The following is a 17,827-nucleotide window of genomic DNA, read 5'->3' as shown; positions in this document are numbered from 1 at the left end:
GGATAGAGGGGCAGCCGCCCGTTCGGGTTGATGGCGACGTACTTGGGATTCTTGACGTCGGTAAGTAGAATAATTTCCGTCACATACGGCAGCCTAGCTCCTCACGGAGGAGAAGAAATTTACCAGCGTTTGGCCCGTGAACTCCCCACACTCTGATCGCCCATTTCCTCTATTTGGATGAAAGTGTACCGAGGTGTCCGAAAATTGATTCTAGGTGGAGAGCTTGCGAATTGATTTAATCTTGGCTTTGATGAAAGATGCAGAAGATGATGGAGCGTAAGATAGGCCTGGCATTACGGACTTCTAGTCTCCTTTTAAATACATCACTTCATTATCCCCAACGGTCTAAAGCACACTGATCGTAAGTCCTACCTGCCTTGAGAGTCTACCTAATTCAAGACTAATCATGGAGAAGAAGCAAGTTGACAAATTCTGACGATACTAAACAGCACTCCAACTCAGCCTAATGCACCAAATTAGCCAAGGGATAGCGAATATACTAGCTTACGCAACTGAAAGGGCAAGAAAGTCAGCCAGAGCGGGGGATCCTAGACAGTATAATTTTCAGCTCAAAGCCCTCTCTCTTCTCGCTTGATAGGTCATCCATGATAGCACGCCCCGCTTCTAATTCCACAGAGTGAAGCTTGGTGTAGTTGAAGACAATGGCGATATTGACATGCGAGTGAATCACTAACAGCCATGGAAGGATGGGAACTCGGAATAGCAAGTGGATATGCCCACCACTCGAAGAGTTGTATTAGCAATGATGGAATTGGACATGATGTAATTAATATTCGAGCTCGAGCCTTCTGAAGGATCCGGGTCCGGGCCATTGATGATAATGCTTCGAAAGGCCACAAGGTTGCAATCGCGGCCCAGTCCCTGAAGGGGGAAGACAGCGCAGACAGTCGGCTTATGTAACAGTCCCAGCAAATATATCGACAACTGGGTAGGTGGACTGTCTCTACGCCATTCGATTTCCTCGCCTCATTCTGCAGAGGTGATGGTTCTTTTGGACTAGAAAACAGTTGCGTTCTGTAGCGGGATGACCAGACAGATTGTGACGGAGCCTGGTTGCTGCGTGCTGTATGCTGCATGCATTCTGGTGTGTTGCCCCAATCAAGGCAACTTTACAGGGTGCATACAAGACGAGTCGAAGATGCATGTCCTGGAAACAAACAAAGTTGCGAATAGCGGCACAACAGCATAATCGGGGCCGCTCTGGCGCTATCTGCTGGATCCAGGTTTTCAAAATGGAGAGCTATGGGCTCGCTGTTACCGGCTTGGTTCGCCTTATATTTAGATGGCAAGCCCGGTATAACGTGTTCGAAATCCTTACCTTGCGGTCCCTGCGACATTCGTTTTTGGAACTGGGGCGAGATTACGGAGTGTTTCGTGCAGCGACATATATTCCGACGACCACTGACCGGAGGCTTGACCAAGGGAATGAAGTGTCTGTTTTCGGCGTTGTGCATTCCTTTACCGTATGAAAAATTTCCCCGTTGCTAAGCCTAGAGCGTCCCCGGAATTCTACCTCCACGGAGGGGTAGACTCGAGTTCGGCCCGTCCCGAAGAGTCAACTGCATCTGCATCACATTAGTCATCGAAATGCCTCACAAAAGCAACGCCACCAAAGAAACAAAAATGGAATATAGTCCCCCCTGTGGATGAAGCATTCCTTGACGGTCCACCCTCCACCACCTGGAGCGATATCAAACACGCCCAGCTCCGGCAGTGCTCCAAATATGGTCGCATCCACTGGAGGGGTCATCTTGGCCAAGGGGAAGATGGAGTTGACTACTCTGCTACAATTGTAGAAAGTGATGAGCTCTTTGCCACCAAGATGGTAAGTGCTATTAGTCTATCTATAGTATTCTTATATCCTAAAGAAGACATGTTTAATAGTTCTGGCAATCTCAAACGCCTGCGCCAGTACCAGCTGGAAGTGGTTAACGTCGGCTAGAGTGGCCGTTTGGCTACGAGGCGCGAACTGTCGCCCTTCTCGAAAAAATAAAGTCGGCCATCACTGCCAAAGATGTCGGTCAAGGAATTTTTATCAACAAAGGTCCTCGGACGTTTAAGGAGGCTGCACGCAATCTCTATGCCTTTAGTGACGAGGCTCGTCAAGCATCACATCATCAAACAACACAAGCATCTGCTCAGGATACACCACCTAAATTTCCCCCGAGAGCTCCAGGATCGTTTCAGATGAGTGGACACTGCCATGCGATCTAGCATGACCGCCCACTTCGCTAGTTTGCTGACTAGAACGCTCATTGATTGTGTTGCTCGCTCTTTGTCGGCTGTCGTGTACTGCTCTATATCACAGTTATCTTCATCCCTACTATCCAACTAAGCTCACCACTACCGCTCTCTCCTGCGTGCACACTCGTTGCTAGGGCGCTACAGGATGTACTAGTACCAGTCTTGTTAGTGCTTGAACAGCCTTTCTAAACAGTCTTCTAGTAGTCGTTATGCTATATTCTGTTAAGCAGGATAAGTGTCTTTTCCCTCAACTGCATATATCGATTATCTTTCGTAAAATTAACGCATTAAGTTGATATATCTGGAATACAAATCTCAAGGCCCGCTTAAAGATCAGATGACACTTCCTCGTACTTGAGGGCTCTTGTAGGAGTATAAATAGCTTGGGGAAACTCGACTGTAAGCGAACGCTTTTCAGCCAGCAGAGTACCCTGTGGCCTGTCTTCTTTGCTGCTACTTCACACTTATCCATGATAGGATCGAATAATCGAATAGTGTAGGAAATTCTTAGCTCGTCGCTTGGTAAATTTACGAGATCTTCTTTAAGCCTATCCACACCTTTCCGCCCTAGTAGGTAGGGCTGTTTATCTGGTCTATATTGTCACACGGCTGCGATCCAGCAACCAAGCCCAACAGAGGGGCATCGATACAAAGGGCCTCGCGGTTACACAGATTGAATACCTGACTGGTGAGGACCCTTAGGTATAACCGTTCTTCTCATGTATACATATTAGTCACTGATCCCCTTCTCTCTCTTGGAGAACCATGGACCCCTGACATCCTACGAGATTATTCTTGAATTGGGCCCATTTGCTTCAAGCCCTCACATAAGCCCTTGTCACATGTATCGCCTAACTCTTACGAGAGCGGTGAGAAGGTGACGGATTTTCTTCCGGAATATCTCCTCGAAAGCGGTCCGCTCAAGCCAAGGCCGTTGTTCGAAGGATAGCGATGGAGTACTTGGATTTTCGATCCATGTTTCGGCCGCCCGCAAATCGCGGATGTGGTCCCTCTTGTTCTCTAGCTGTCGCATTGATTAATAATGATGACCTTTTTTTGTATTAACTGACTGGTTCGCGGCGGAGTTTACTACGTTACTGCTACCCACAATTATCTAATACTTTCGTCCTAGGCCTGTCTTCCATGTCCGCAGTCACACGGGCTCAACGAAGTCGTTTATTTGAGCAGCGAACCTCTATTCGCGCTAGCAGAAGAGCACGAATAGCTTCGAGTCCTTTTAAGCGATAGCCTTTTGTGATAATGTGGAGACTAGTGGTTTCTAATTGCATGCGAAACGTTTATAGATTCGTAATTTTGAGGGCGAAGGAGAGCTGTTTTTGAAGGCAGGGATGTCCCCTGGGTTTCGTAGTTCAAATGCTGCTAGCCGCTGTGTCAAACTTGACCTTTCCTGACCTGTAGAGATGCCATGAAAGTTACGCCAAAATACGTTATCGCCCGCGAAGCCTTGGTCGAGATGGCGCATTTGCATCTGTCGTGACAGCAAATAAGAGCGGCGGCATTATGGTCTATCCACAGTGTAAGGCTAGTAAACCGCCGGTCTTAGTCCCGCATTATGAAATTGTCGAGCTTTAACGGGAAGTCGTGTGAAGGGATTATCTGTCGATAATATTTTCTCTGGTCTTTGTTGAGGTGTTGAGGTGTAGAGGTGTAGAAATGTAATAACAGAGAGATTAGGGGGTTGCCCTGCTCTCTTATTGAAAACTTAACAGGGAGTTTTCACGTTCTGTGAAGGCGTGGAAACATTTAATTTCATATCATTACATGAATAGGGTCACGACGCGACAGGCCGGGCCACATGCGCGGGACTTGGGATGAGGAAGGAAAACCTGCAGCGCACGGACGCAAAGTGTCAATATATATCATTTACTACACTAGCTTTTTTGAACCCTAACACGAGTCGTCGGACTCAGGTTGAGCCTTGCACGAATTCTGCTTGTCGTTGTTGTTATTCACGAGCAAGTTTGGCGACCCACCAAGGTCCCCCTTCACTTTATTCTTGGTAGCAGTCTTTTGGAGGAATGAAGTAACCTCTTGGCCTTGCTTTGAGAAGACCGACATGGCGTTTAAAGCTAGAGCGGCAACATGAGGTGCAGCCATTGAAGTACCTGACTTGGTCGTAGTAGCAGAGTCGCTGTCCTTTGCAAGTGAAAGGATATCAACTCCTGGCGCGAATATATCGACTTTGTACCTCAGGTTAGTAAAGGGGGCAGCGCTCCAATCTGGCGCCATGGCCCCAACCGTTATACTGTGCGTCGAATCCGTGGGTGTACATTGTACAGTGCCCGGGCCTTCATTACCGGCGACAATAGTCAAGATGCCGCGGGTATTATAAGCTCTGTCTATGGCAGTTGCAAGGGCCTTGGAGCAGGTTGTCCATCCGGCAGAAATGTTAATCACGGCATGGTGGTAGCGACGATTTTTGTGAATATCGCGGATAGCAGCGTCGAATCCGGCTATGGCTTGGGACAAGTCTCCACGGCCCTCGTTGTTCAAAACCTTGACAGAGACAACCCGAGCCTTCTTAGCCACTCCATAGGTTTTGGAGGCAATAATTCCCGCAACGTGGGTGCCGTGGCCGTTCCCATCCTGAAAGTTGTCTTTTTTATCCGAAGTCTTAAAGGCAGTCCAAAGGTTTTCCGCGCGGTTCTCAAACTCGTTGTGTGAAACTCGAATTCCCGAGTCAATGACGTATGCATAGTAAGGTGTTTCGTCGTTCCAAGAATAGTAATACTTGAAATTACGAAGACGAGTCACCTTTGGAGCCCTGTGAGGGGACCGATGAGAAATGGCTCGCAGGTTCCAAGGCGCCTTGTCTTGAATACGAAGCTCGAGTGCCGCTAGCGCAGGTAAAGCTGACCCCAACAGGCCAGCAAGGACTGTTGAGGTTTTCATGAGAAAAGTATTAACGCGTTTAAAAGTAATTAAGTGTAATTGCGATTCCAAGTTTAGGGGATTACCTTGGAGCCAGACTCTTTATCTGTTTAGCTGCGCAATGGCTGATGGAGACTCTCCTGCCATGCAATTTTCCTAAGTAACCGAGTCTCCACCAACTATTCCGACTACCCGTGACTTTACAAGGGAACGTGAGTCATAGAGAGGAGGTAGGGGGAGTAAGTACCCTGATTTTATAAAATTATATTTATTACTAACGTTTATTAATACTCTTATAAATTAGTTAATAACTACTTGCCTACTTGATAATAACCCACTTAAGATATTTATATTATAAATATAATAAGGCCCCCTTGCTCTATTAACCCTGCTAGGTTAGGGGTGATTGATTAAACTTGAGTGTATGCAGGCTGGATGTTCCTGTAAGCGAGCGAAGGTCATGCGGCCACCTGGCCATGTCATGTCACTTTCTCTGTTTACTCTGTTTACTCTTAGCTGGACGTACCAATTACCCCAAAGGGTCGGCTGCTAGATAATTGTCGATGTAGTAGGCATAGCACAGCCTAAGACTAGGATATAATTGCCTCACGTGACCGGGCATAAGTCAAGGGGCGATTTGAGCATGAGTCCTTCCCATTATTTACGTGACCGATAAGATGGTTTTTCCAGGGCGAGAACGGCTCATGTTTCCGTCTCATACACCATGCGCATAATCGTCGCATGCAAAGTACTGTCTTCCCAAGGAACTAGACCCTCTTAGCGTTTATCCTAGATGGGACTAAAGAGCACGCAACCTGGGTGTTAATCGAGTTGGATTAAATGGATAGCACTAGACGGTACCTATATTGGCACGCGCACCCTCGCACAGCGCATATAGTTATCAATCGATCTTATAGCGGTACACGAAATAATAGTAGGTCCCTACTCATCCGATAACGGCTCCACTTTAATTTATATCCTATCCCTGCAAGTGTGCGTAGTGTTACGAATAACACTGTATGAGACACGGGACGGGACCGCACTAGCTAGGATAGGTATAACCTGTAGGTATAAGAAGAAGGTAAGAGCACGTGATTAATTACGTAACTTAAAAGGTAATTAAAGAGGTTAATATTTAAACGTATTAATTAAGAAGAATTAAACTAATTAAACCTTAAGTTAATTAATTAAGGTTTAAAGAGATTAATAGTTAAGCTAATTAATTTAAAATTATAATAAAGAAATAAATAAGTACTTAAGAAGAAGGTATTTTATTATAATTAAATAATTTAATTCTTTATTAATTAATTTAAGTAATAGTTTTACTATTAAGAGTTATACTCTTAATAGCCTTATTATAATATTACTTAAAAGCTACTTTATAGTATTTAATTTAACTTACTTTTTAAGAAATAAACCTATTATATTTATACCTTAAAATCTAAGCTATTATTATATTTTAACTAATTTTATTTAATAAGTTACCTTAAAACTATAAGTAGTAATAACTTTTAAGATATTTACTTTAAGTAAAAAGACTATTAACTCTAAGAAGATAATAAAGTACCTTTATAATAAGATAATTAAAATAAAGAAGTAATATTAATAGCTTTTTAAATAATAAAATAACCTTTATAAAAAGCTTAATAAGTAAGAAGAGAAACTTATAATAATTTATAAAATTACACTTATAACTTTTATAAATACTTATAATATATTAAAATTTCTTAAACTAAAATTATATAATAATTATAAGAGTAATATTAATAACTTTTTTATATAAGCTTAAGCTTACCTTTAAGTTAAAAAGAAAATTTATAAGACACTTAAATTATAGACTCTTTATATTAATAACCTTTTAATTAAAAAGGTAATAAAATAATAAAAGTTAACTCTTTATATATATCTTAAGTATAGTATTAAAGTTAAAGTAAAAGTTATTTATATTTTCTTTAATTATAAAACCTTTAAAGAATAACTTTTTATTATATTTAAAAATTTTAATAAGTATAAGAAAGCTATATAATAACTTACTTAACTTAAGTAAATTAAATTTATAGCTTATTACGTTAAGAAATTTAAACGTATTATAATAAAACTTAATTAAAATATTAAACCTAAAACAAAAGTTTTTTATTAAGAACTTAAAGAAGAATATAACGGTAGCTTAGGTTCTAAGGCATAGTAGGTCTATTTCTTAGAAAGTAAGTTAGGTTAAATACTATAAAGTAGCTTTTTAAGTAGTATTATAATAAGGCTATTAAGAGTATAACTCTTAATAGTAAAACTATTACTTAGATTAATTAATAGAGATTTAAACTATTTAGCTATAGAAATACCTTCTCCTTAAGTACTCGTTTATCTCTTTATTATAATTCTAGATTAATTAGCTTAACTATTAATCCCTTTAAACCTTAATTAACTAGCTTAAGGTTTAATTAGTTTAATTCTTTTTAATTAATATATTTAAATATTAACCTCTTTAATCGCCTCTTAGGTTACGTGGCTAATTACGTGCCCTTATTTTCTTCTTATACCTACGGGTTATACCTGTTCTAGCTAATATAGTCTTATCTCGTATTTTATATAGTATTATTTGTAATATTATACCCCTTCTTTATTAGTTTTATTCTTAAGGCTATTAAAATAGGCTAGCTTAAGTATTATACGTTTTCTTTCTTTTATTATTATATGCTATTATATTAATTAATTATATCTTAAAATAATAGTTTAAAGCTTTATTTACTTCTTCTCTTTACTAAAATAACCTTTTTTTTATGATAATTAATAATTTATCTTTATTTTTTATAAAGGCTTATACTTACTACGCTTATATAAAACTTCTCTAATATAAAGCCTTTATTTTTAATTTAAGTTATTATATAAAGTATATAGTAGATAAGTAAGGGAATTATAATATTATAAGGGTAACCCCTTAATAGCTTTATAGTATTACAAATTAATATTATAAGCTTAAAAGGGAGCTTAAAGAAGCTAAGAAGCGTGCCTTAGCTAAGAATTAAAAGGTCTTATATTTATAAAAATAAAAGAAATTATAATTTAAGAAAATAATATATACGATTACGCGTAGTATTAATAACGTTAAAGAGTTAAAACGTGTAAAACGTAAGAAAGCGAAATAGCTTTAAAAGACTATAAGAGTTCTTTTTACTTCTTTTAAGAATCTAGATCCTATTTTAGTTTATTTCTTAAATATTAAATTTAATATTAAGTTATTAAATAATACTTAAAAGATTAATTAGAATGCGTTTCTTAAAAATAAAACTATTTAAGTAACGTTAAGTAATTCATAAGATTTTTAGCTAGTTTTTAGGTGTTTTTAAAGTTTAAATATCCCTTTTATTTAACGAGATAATAATAATTCTTTATATCTTCTTATACTTTAAGTATTCGTTTAACTTTATATTTATTAGTATCTTTTATTATAATATTTATAGTAATTATAGATTTATCTAGTGCTTTCTCTAGTAGTAATATATAAAATATAAAGTGAATTCTTATTTTATCTAATAATAATAGTTTATAATTAATATTTAAGATTTTCTATTTAATAAGAAATAATTTAATCTTCTTTTAATTAAGTTTATTATTAGGTTACTTAATTTTAATGTTTTTACGAATAAAATATACTTTATATCCCTTCTTTAAGATTAGCACTAATAATCTCTTTTTATTCGCGTAATATTTTATTTAGTTTTATAAAAATATTTATTTCTATTATAAGTGTTTTTATATTTCTATTATAATTACTATATGCGTTATAGCTACTAGCGCGTTTATATTTTATATTATATATGTTTTAATAATAGGGTTAAATCCGTAATTTACCCTAAATAATAATATCTTTATATTATTAATCTTAGAGCTATTATAAGCCTATTATACTAGTAATAGCTATTCTACCTAATTATTCTATTAGTAGTTAATATAGCTTTATAGATATTATTTAAGTATTTAGTTTAAGATTTCTATTTACTTATTTAATTATAAGTGGAATACCATTAATAAGCTTTATTTAATCTTTATAGTTTTTATAAGGTATTTCTAAAAGTTTAAGGTAAATAATTTATTATAATTTAATATAAGCTTTATTAGTAATTTATATTATATAATAATTATTTTAAAGAATATATACGTTAAGTCCTTAGTATTACTTAATTTCTTATATAGAATATAGTAGGCGTATTTTATAAGTTTATTTATAATAATTAAAATACTATTATAAGCTACTTTTATTATAGGTTCTTTTAACTTTAATAGTTTAATAATAAAGTTTATTATAATAGTTTATTATACTCTTTTAAGTGGTAATATTAGTTATAATTCTTTATATAGTGCGTGTTACGCTAATTTTACTTTATTATACGTATTATATTTCTTAATAACTTCTTATACTATTTTTTTACTTTTTAAGAAGTTATATAATCTTCTTAGCCTATTAATCGTTTTCTTTATACCCTAATATTCGTGTAATAGGTACTTATATATTTCCTTAATAAGCTATTCTTAAAGTATATTAGAAATATACTATTATTTATTATATAAAAAGGTTTTACCTTTCTTAAATAAATGCGTTTTCGTTTTCTAATTATTTAAGTAGCTATTATTCTTAATATATAATGTAATTTATTATATTTATATTTTATTTAGCTTAACTTATTAGGTTATATTAATTTCTTAGGTACCTAGTATAAGATTTCTATTCTTAATAGCGCGTAGTAAGAGTGTATTACTTACTTACTTATTTAATTTTAAGTTCTCTCTTTAACTAAGTATATTTACTCTTTTATTTTTAAATCCTTTATAGTATATAATTTTAAAGTTATAATTTATAAGGGTTTTATACTATTTAATCTATTATTTATTTAAATTCTTTATAGTTAAGAATAATATAAGATTCTTATAGTTAATATAAACCTTAATTTAATGCTTTACTTTTATAAAATAGTATCTTTATTCTTTAAAGCACTTAATAATAGCTATAAGTTCTTTATTATAAATCCTATAATTAAGTTTAGGTTCGTAAAGTTTCTTTAAAAAGAATATAATTAAGTGTAATCTTTCTTAATTATCTTATTATTTAAGCTATTCGCCTAGTATAAAGTCTAAGGCGTTTATTTTAAGCTTATAAGGTTTATTTTAATTAAGTGCTTTTAATATAGGTTCTAACGTAATTAAATCTTTTATCTTTTAGAATATTATAGCTTTTAGTTTATTCTATTAAAAGCTAACTTCTTTCTTTATTAGGTTTATAAGAGGTTATAAAATGTCTTTATATTTACTTTAAAACTTATAATAAAAGTTTATAAATACTATAAATTCTTTAACTTCTTTTAAATTTCTTAATATAAGCTATTTCTTAATAGTTTTAATCTTATTTAAGCTTATTTATATTTCTTTATATATAAGTATATACCCTAAAAAGTATATAGTATTCTAATAGAACTAGTATTTTAAGGCTTTAATTAAGAGTTTATTATTCTATAAAGTTTATAATACCTTATATATATATCGTTTATATTTCTTAAGGGTATTTAAGTAAATAAGAATATTATTAAGGTATATAACTAAAAATACTTTTAGTTATTTTCGTAAGATTATATTAATTATTCTTTAAAAGGTTATTAGTACGTTAGTAAGCTTAAAAGGTATTATTAAATATTTATAGTATTCTTTATTAGTTTAAAATACTATTATTTACTTATAGCCTTCTTTTATTTATATAAGATTATAAGCTTCTTTTAAGTTAAGTGTAATAAACTATTTAGCTTTTCTAACTTTATCTTTAATTTTTATTATAAGTAGTAATAGGTATTAATTCTTAATTATAATCTTATTTAAGTATTAGTAATTAATATATAATTATAATTTCCTATTCTTCTTTAATACTTATAGGATTAAGTATTCTACTAGGGACTCTAATAGTCTTATATATCTCTTTTATAATATATTCTTTAAATACTTCTTAAGTGCTTTATCTTACTTAAGGTTCTAAGAATAAATTTTATTAAACGTTAGTTTAATATTAGGTTAAAGTTTAATCTTATAATTCTAATATAAATACTCTAATAGTTCTATTTTTAGCTCTTTATTAAATAGCTTATTATACTTTAAGTATTTCTTAGAAATCTTTATTATCTTAGCTTTTAGCTCTTTAATAATTATATATATTTTTAAAGGCCTATTATAGTTTAAATAAGGTACTTTTTATAAGCTACTCTTAGCTTTATAACTATATTCTAGTAAATTCTATTAAAGTTAACTGGTTCTTTAATTAACTTATAGATTACTCGCTTATAATTAAGGTATCTCTAATATAATATTATATTTTAAGATTACTATAATATTTAATATAACTTAATATTTTATACCTTATATATTAACTAAAAGCTACGTAACTTTTATATTAACTATTTCTTAGCTATACTTTACTATAGTTCCTTTTATAATTATAAGTTAATAGAGCTTATCTTTAAGTGTTTAAGGTAATTATAATCTATTAACGAGATTTAATAAGATAAAATTTTCTTATACTTTACTATTAATTATTACTTAAATCTTTCGTTTTATTATAGTTATATTAATTATAAGGTATATTATATTATTAATATTTATAGTATATAAAGACCTATTAGATCTTCGTTAAGGAATTAGTTTTAATTATAATAATAGCTATTATTTCCTAATTTATTGATTCTATTCTTATATTATTCTTTAACGCGTTATTTTAAGCGCTATTATTAATAATTAACCTTTAACATATTATTAAAGCTTTCTTAGTAATCGCTTAATTTACTATTTATATTAATTAAACTTAAGCTAAGTAAGTTACTTATAGTTATATAATTCCCTTTCTTCTTATATTATAGGGTTCTAGCTTAGGTAATATATATATTATTCTTAGTATAATATAACTTTTCGTTTAATATCTTTAAATTAGTTTATTATAATTTTAATTGTATTATAAGGGTTATTCTTCTTCCCTTTTATTCTTATAGAAACTATTTATTACCTTACTTATTATTAAGGTACATGTAATAATTATTATTATAATAGAAGGTTTAATTAAGGAGTTTATATTTAATTTTAGATTTATCTTTCTTAATTAAATAATTCTCTTTTTCTTAGATTTATTCTAATAAAGGTTTACTTTTTAATAAGGGTATTTAATATTCCTAAAAGTTATTAGGTATTAGTTAGGTTTTAAATTTTTAGTCTTTATTTAAACTAATATTATTTATTAACGTAAGGTTTCCTTTATTACTTATTATACTAAGATTTCACGTAAATAAGTCTTCTTAATTTATAATATAGAGCTTCTTACCTTTAAAAATTAGCTTTTATAGCTTCTTTAAGGCTTTATATTTATTTATAAAGTATTTAATTTTACTATAATTATAATAAGTCTTCCCCCTTTTCTTATTTATAGCATTAAGTTTTATAGGTTTAGCGTAATACTTATATACTATTAATATTTAGCGTAGCTTATTATTATTAGGTTTATTAAACCTAGTATATAATTTAAATTTCCTATAACTTTTTTTATAATATTACTTGTATAAATAATTATTTACTTTAATAATTATTTTAATAAAGTTATTAAATAACTTAAAATAATCTTCTTAATAAATATTATTCTTTACTTCTTCTTTAAGTCCTTAATAAAAGACTTTTATTTTAGGTTTAGTATTTTAATTAAGTTTTATTATAATACGTTTAAACTCCCTAGTATAATAAGCTATAAATTTAGTTTACTTAAGTTAAGTAAGCTATTATATAGCTTCTTTATACTTATTAGGGTTTTTAAATATAATAAAAAGTTATTCTTTAAAGGTTTTATAATTAAAGAAAATATAAATAACTTTTACTCTAACTTTAACACTATATTTAAGATATACGCGAAGGGTTAGCTTTTACTATTTTACTTCTTTTTTAATTAAGAGGTTATTAATATAAAGAATTTATAACTTAAGTGTTATATAGATTTTTTCGTTAACTTATAGGTAAGCTTAAGCTTATATAAGAAAGTTTCTTATATTACCCTTATAACTATTATATAATTTAAGCTTAGGGAATTTTAGTATATTATTTATTATTAATAAAGAATATAAGTATAAGATTTTAAACTACTATAAGTTTCTCTTCTTATACCTTAAGTTTTTTATAGAGATTATTCTATTAATTAAGAAGCTATTAATTTTACTTTTTAAGCTTAATAATCTTATTATAAAGGTACTTTATTATCTCTTTAGGGTTAATAGTCTTTTCGCTTAAAGTAAATATCTTAAAAGTTATTATTACTTAAAGTTTTAAGGTAACTTATTAAATAGAATTAATTAAAATATAATAGTAGCTTAGATTTTAAGGTATAATAGGTTTATTTTTTAGGAAGTAAGTTAAGTTAAATACTATAAAGTAGCTTTTTAAGTAGTATTATAATAAGACTATTAAAAGTATAACTCTTAATAGTAAAACTATTACTTAAATTAATTAATAGAGATTTAAATTATTTAGCTATAGGAATACCTTCTTCTTAAGTACTTATTTATCTTTTTATTATAGTCTTAAATTAATTAGCTTAATTATTAATCCCTTTAAACCTTAATTAATTAGCTTAAGGTTTAATTAATTTAATTCTCTTTAATTAATATATTTAAATATTAACCTCTTTAATTACCTTTTAGGTTACGTAGCTAGTTACGTGCCCCTACCTTCTTCTTATACCTATAGGTCGTGCCTATCCTAGCTGGTGCGGTCCCGTCCCGTGTCTTATGCAGTGTCGTTCGTAACCAGAGCATTGGAAGTAGTGTAGTTTTATAGTTTTATAGTTTTTGTAGTTTCGAATATAATAAATAATATTAAATCTAATAAAATACTTATAAGATTATAAGTCTTACAAATAAATAGTATAAATTTTATACTATAAGCTAACATAAAAAAGTGGGTCCTTATAAGCTCTTATAAGCCTAGAACTTCAAAAACTACATTTTGTAGTTTTTGTAGTGTAGTGTAGTGTAGTGTGTTTTTAGAAAATTACATAATCTAGTTTTTAAGCTTATAATAAGCTAGAAGGACCCACTTTTTTATATAAGCTAATTGGTTATAATATTAGCTAATTTATGCATTTATGATTATAATTCAAGTATTTTATTAGATTTATTATTAATTATTTAAGCTTTTTTGAAAATTGAAAATGTAGTTTTCTTGTTAATGCTCTGTTCGTAACAAAGAAGTAAAGAATAATATTTATTAAGAAGATTATCTTAAGCTATTTAATAACTTTATTAAAATAATTATTAAGATAAATAATTATTTATATAAATAACGTTAAGAAAAGGGTAATAAGAATTATTAATTTTATATTAAATATAATAAAGCTAATAATAATAAACTATAATAAACCTTTATTATATATAAATATTACGCTAAACTTTTAGAACTTAATGCTATAAATAAGAAAAAGAGAAAGACTTATTATAATTATAGTAAGATTAAATACTTTATAAATAAATATAAAGCTTTAAAGAAGCTATAAAAGCTAATTCTTAAAGGTAAAAAGCTTTATACTATAAACTAAAAAGACTTACCTACGCGAAATCTTAGTATAATAAGTTAAAAAGAAAACCCTATAATAATAAGTAATATTAGTTTAAATAAAGATTAGAAATTTAAAACCTAATTAATACCTAATAACTTTTAGAAATATTAAACGCTCTTACTAAAAAGTAAACCTTTATTAAAATAGATTTAAAAAGAAGAGAATTATTTGATTAAAAAAGATAAACTTAAAGTTAAATATAAACTTCTTAATTAAACCTTTTATTATAATAATAATTATTATATATACCTTAGTAATAAGTAAGAAAGCGAATAGTTTTTATAAGAGTAATAAAAGAAGAGAACCCTTATAATATAATTAAAATTATAATAAACTAATTTAAAGATATTAAATAAGAAGTTATATTATACTAAAAATAACGTATATATTACTTAAATTATAACCTTATAATATAAGAAGAAAGGGAATTATATAATTATAAGTAACTTACTTAACTTAAGTTTAATTAATATAAATAGTAAATTAAGCGATTACTAAGAAAGCTTTAATAATATATTAAAAGATAACCGCTAATAATAGCGCTTAAAATAACGCGTTAAAGAATAATATAAGAATAAGATTAATAAATTAAAAAATAATAGCTATTATTATAATTAAAACTAATTTCTTAATAGAGATATAATAGGTCTTTATATACTATAAATATTAGTAATATAATATACCTTATAATTAATATAACTATAATAGAATAAAAGATTTAAGTAATAATTAATAGTAAAGTATAAGAAAATTTTATCTTACTAAATCTTATTAATAAATTATAATTACCTTAAATACCTAAAGATAAGCTTTATTAACTTATAATTATAAAAGAAACTATAATAAAGTATAGCTAAGAAGTAATTAATATAAAAGTAGCGTAACTTCTCGTTAATATATAAGATATAAAATACTAGGTTACATTAAATATTATAGTAATCTTAAAATATAATATTATATTAAGAATACCCTAGTTAATAATTATAAGCGAGTAATTTATAAGTTAATTAAAGAACCAGCTAACTTTAATAGAATTTATTAAAATACAATTATAAAGTTAAGAGTAACCTATAAAGAGTACCTTAATTAAACTATAATAGGCCTTTAGAAATATATATAATTATTAAAGAGCTAAAAGCTAAAATAATAAAGATTTTTAAGGAATACTTAAAGTATAATAAGCTATTTAATAAAGAGCTAAAAATAAAACTATTAAAGTATTTACGTTAAAACTATAAGATTAAACTTTAACTTAATATTAAACTAACATTTAATAAAATTTATCCTTAAAACTTTAAGTAAAATAAAGCGCTTAAAAAGTATTTAAAGAATATATTATAAAAGAGATATATAAGACTATTAAAGTCCCTAATAAAATACTTAATTATATAAGTATTAAAGAAGAATAAGAAACTATAACTATATATTAATTATTAACACTTAAATAAGATTATAATTAAGAATTAATATTTATTATTACTTATAATAAAAATTAAAGATAAAGTTAAAAAAGCTAAATAGTTTATTATACTTAACCTAAAAGAAGCTTATAACCTTATATAAATAAAGGAAAGCTATAAGTAAATAATAGTATTTTAAACTAGTAAAGAATACTATAAATATTTAATAATACCTTTTAAGCTTATTAACGTACTAGTAACCTTTTAAAGAATAATTAATATAATCTTATAAAAATAATTAAAAGTATTTATAATTATATACCTTAATAATATTCTTATTTACTTAAATACCCTTAAGAAATATAAATAACACGTATATAAAGTACTATAAACTTTATAGAATAATAAACTCTTAATTAAAGCCTTAAAATACTAGTTCTATTAGAATATTATATACTTTTTAAGGTATATACTTATATATAAAGAAATATAAATAAGCTTAAATAAGATTAAAACTATTAAGAAATAGCTTATATTAAAGAATTTAAAAGAAGTTAAAGAATTTATAATATTTATAAACTTTTATTATAAGTTTTTAAGCGAATATAAAGATATTTTATAACCTCTTATAAACCTAATAAAGAAAGAAGTTAGCTTTTAATAAAATAAACTAAAAGCTATAGTACTTTAAAAGATAAAAGATTTAATTATATTAAAACTTATATTAAAAGCACTTAATTAAAGAGAGAACTTAAAATTAAATAAGTAAGTAAGTAATACACTTTTATTACGTACTATTAAGAATAAAAATCTTATATTAAGTACCTAAGAAATTAATATAATATAATAAGTTAAGTTAAATAAAATATAAATATATTAAATCGTATTATATATTAATAATAATAGCTATTTAAATAATTAAAAAATAAAAACGCATTTATTTAAGAAAGGTAAAACCTTCTTATATAATAAATAATAGTATATTTCTAGTATACTCTAAGAATAGCTTATTAAAGAAATATATAAGTATCTATTACACGAATATTAGAGTATAAGAAAGATAATTAATAGATTATAAAAATTATATAACTTCTTAGAAAGTAAAAAAATAATATAAAAAGTTATTAAGAAATATAATACGTGTAATAAAGTAAAATTAGTGTAATACGTGTTATATAAAAAATTATAACTAATATTATTACTTAAAAGAGTATAATAAACTATTATAATAGACTTTATTATTAAACTATTAAAGTTAAAAGAACCTATAATAAAAGTAACTTATAATAGTATTTTAATTATTATAAATAAACTTATAAAATACGCTTATTATATTTTATATAAGAAATTAAGTAATACTAAGAACTTAATATATATATTCTTTAAAATAGTTATTATATAATATAAATTATTAATAAAGCTTATATTAAATTATAATAAATTATTTATCTTAAACTTTTAAAAATACCTTATAGAAACTATAAAGATTAAATAAAGCTTATTAATAGTATTTCACTTATAATTAAATAAATAAATAAAAATCTTAAATTAAATACTTAAATAATATTTATAAAGCTATATTAACTACTAATAAAATAATTAAGTAAAATAGCTATTACTAGTATAATAGGCTTATAATAGCTTTAAGATT

The 17,827-nt window shown here is 28.1% G+C and overlaps 1 protein-coding gene across 1 annotated transcript; it reads right to left on the bottom strand.

Annotated features, from left to right (window-relative positions):
- Positions 1 to 4,173: 4,173 nt before the first annotated feature.
- J3458_020187 (uncharacterized protein) lies at positions 4,174 to 5,178 on the bottom strand (the record flags this gene model as incomplete). Its single annotated transcript, XM_007817078.2, has 1 exon — positions 4,174 to 5,178. The coding sequence occupies one exon, from the start codon at positions 5,176 to 5,178 to the stop codon at positions 4,174 to 4,176; it is 1,005 nt and encodes a 334-aa protein (XP_007815269.2).
- Between the last annotated feature and the right edge of the window lie 12,649 nt (positions 5,179 to 17,827).

This window comes from Metarhizium acridum, assembly GCF_019434415.1.
Source record: "Metarhizium acridum strain ARSEF 324 chromosome Unknown scaffold_572, whole genome shotgun sequence".
Classification (NCBI taxonomy): domain Eukaryota; kingdom Fungi; phylum Ascomycota; class Sordariomycetes; order Hypocreales; family Clavicipitaceae; genus Metarhizium; species Metarhizium acridum.
The sequence above is the reverse complement of the archived record's forward strand: the minus strand, read 5'-3'. Positions and strand labels throughout refer to the sequence as shown.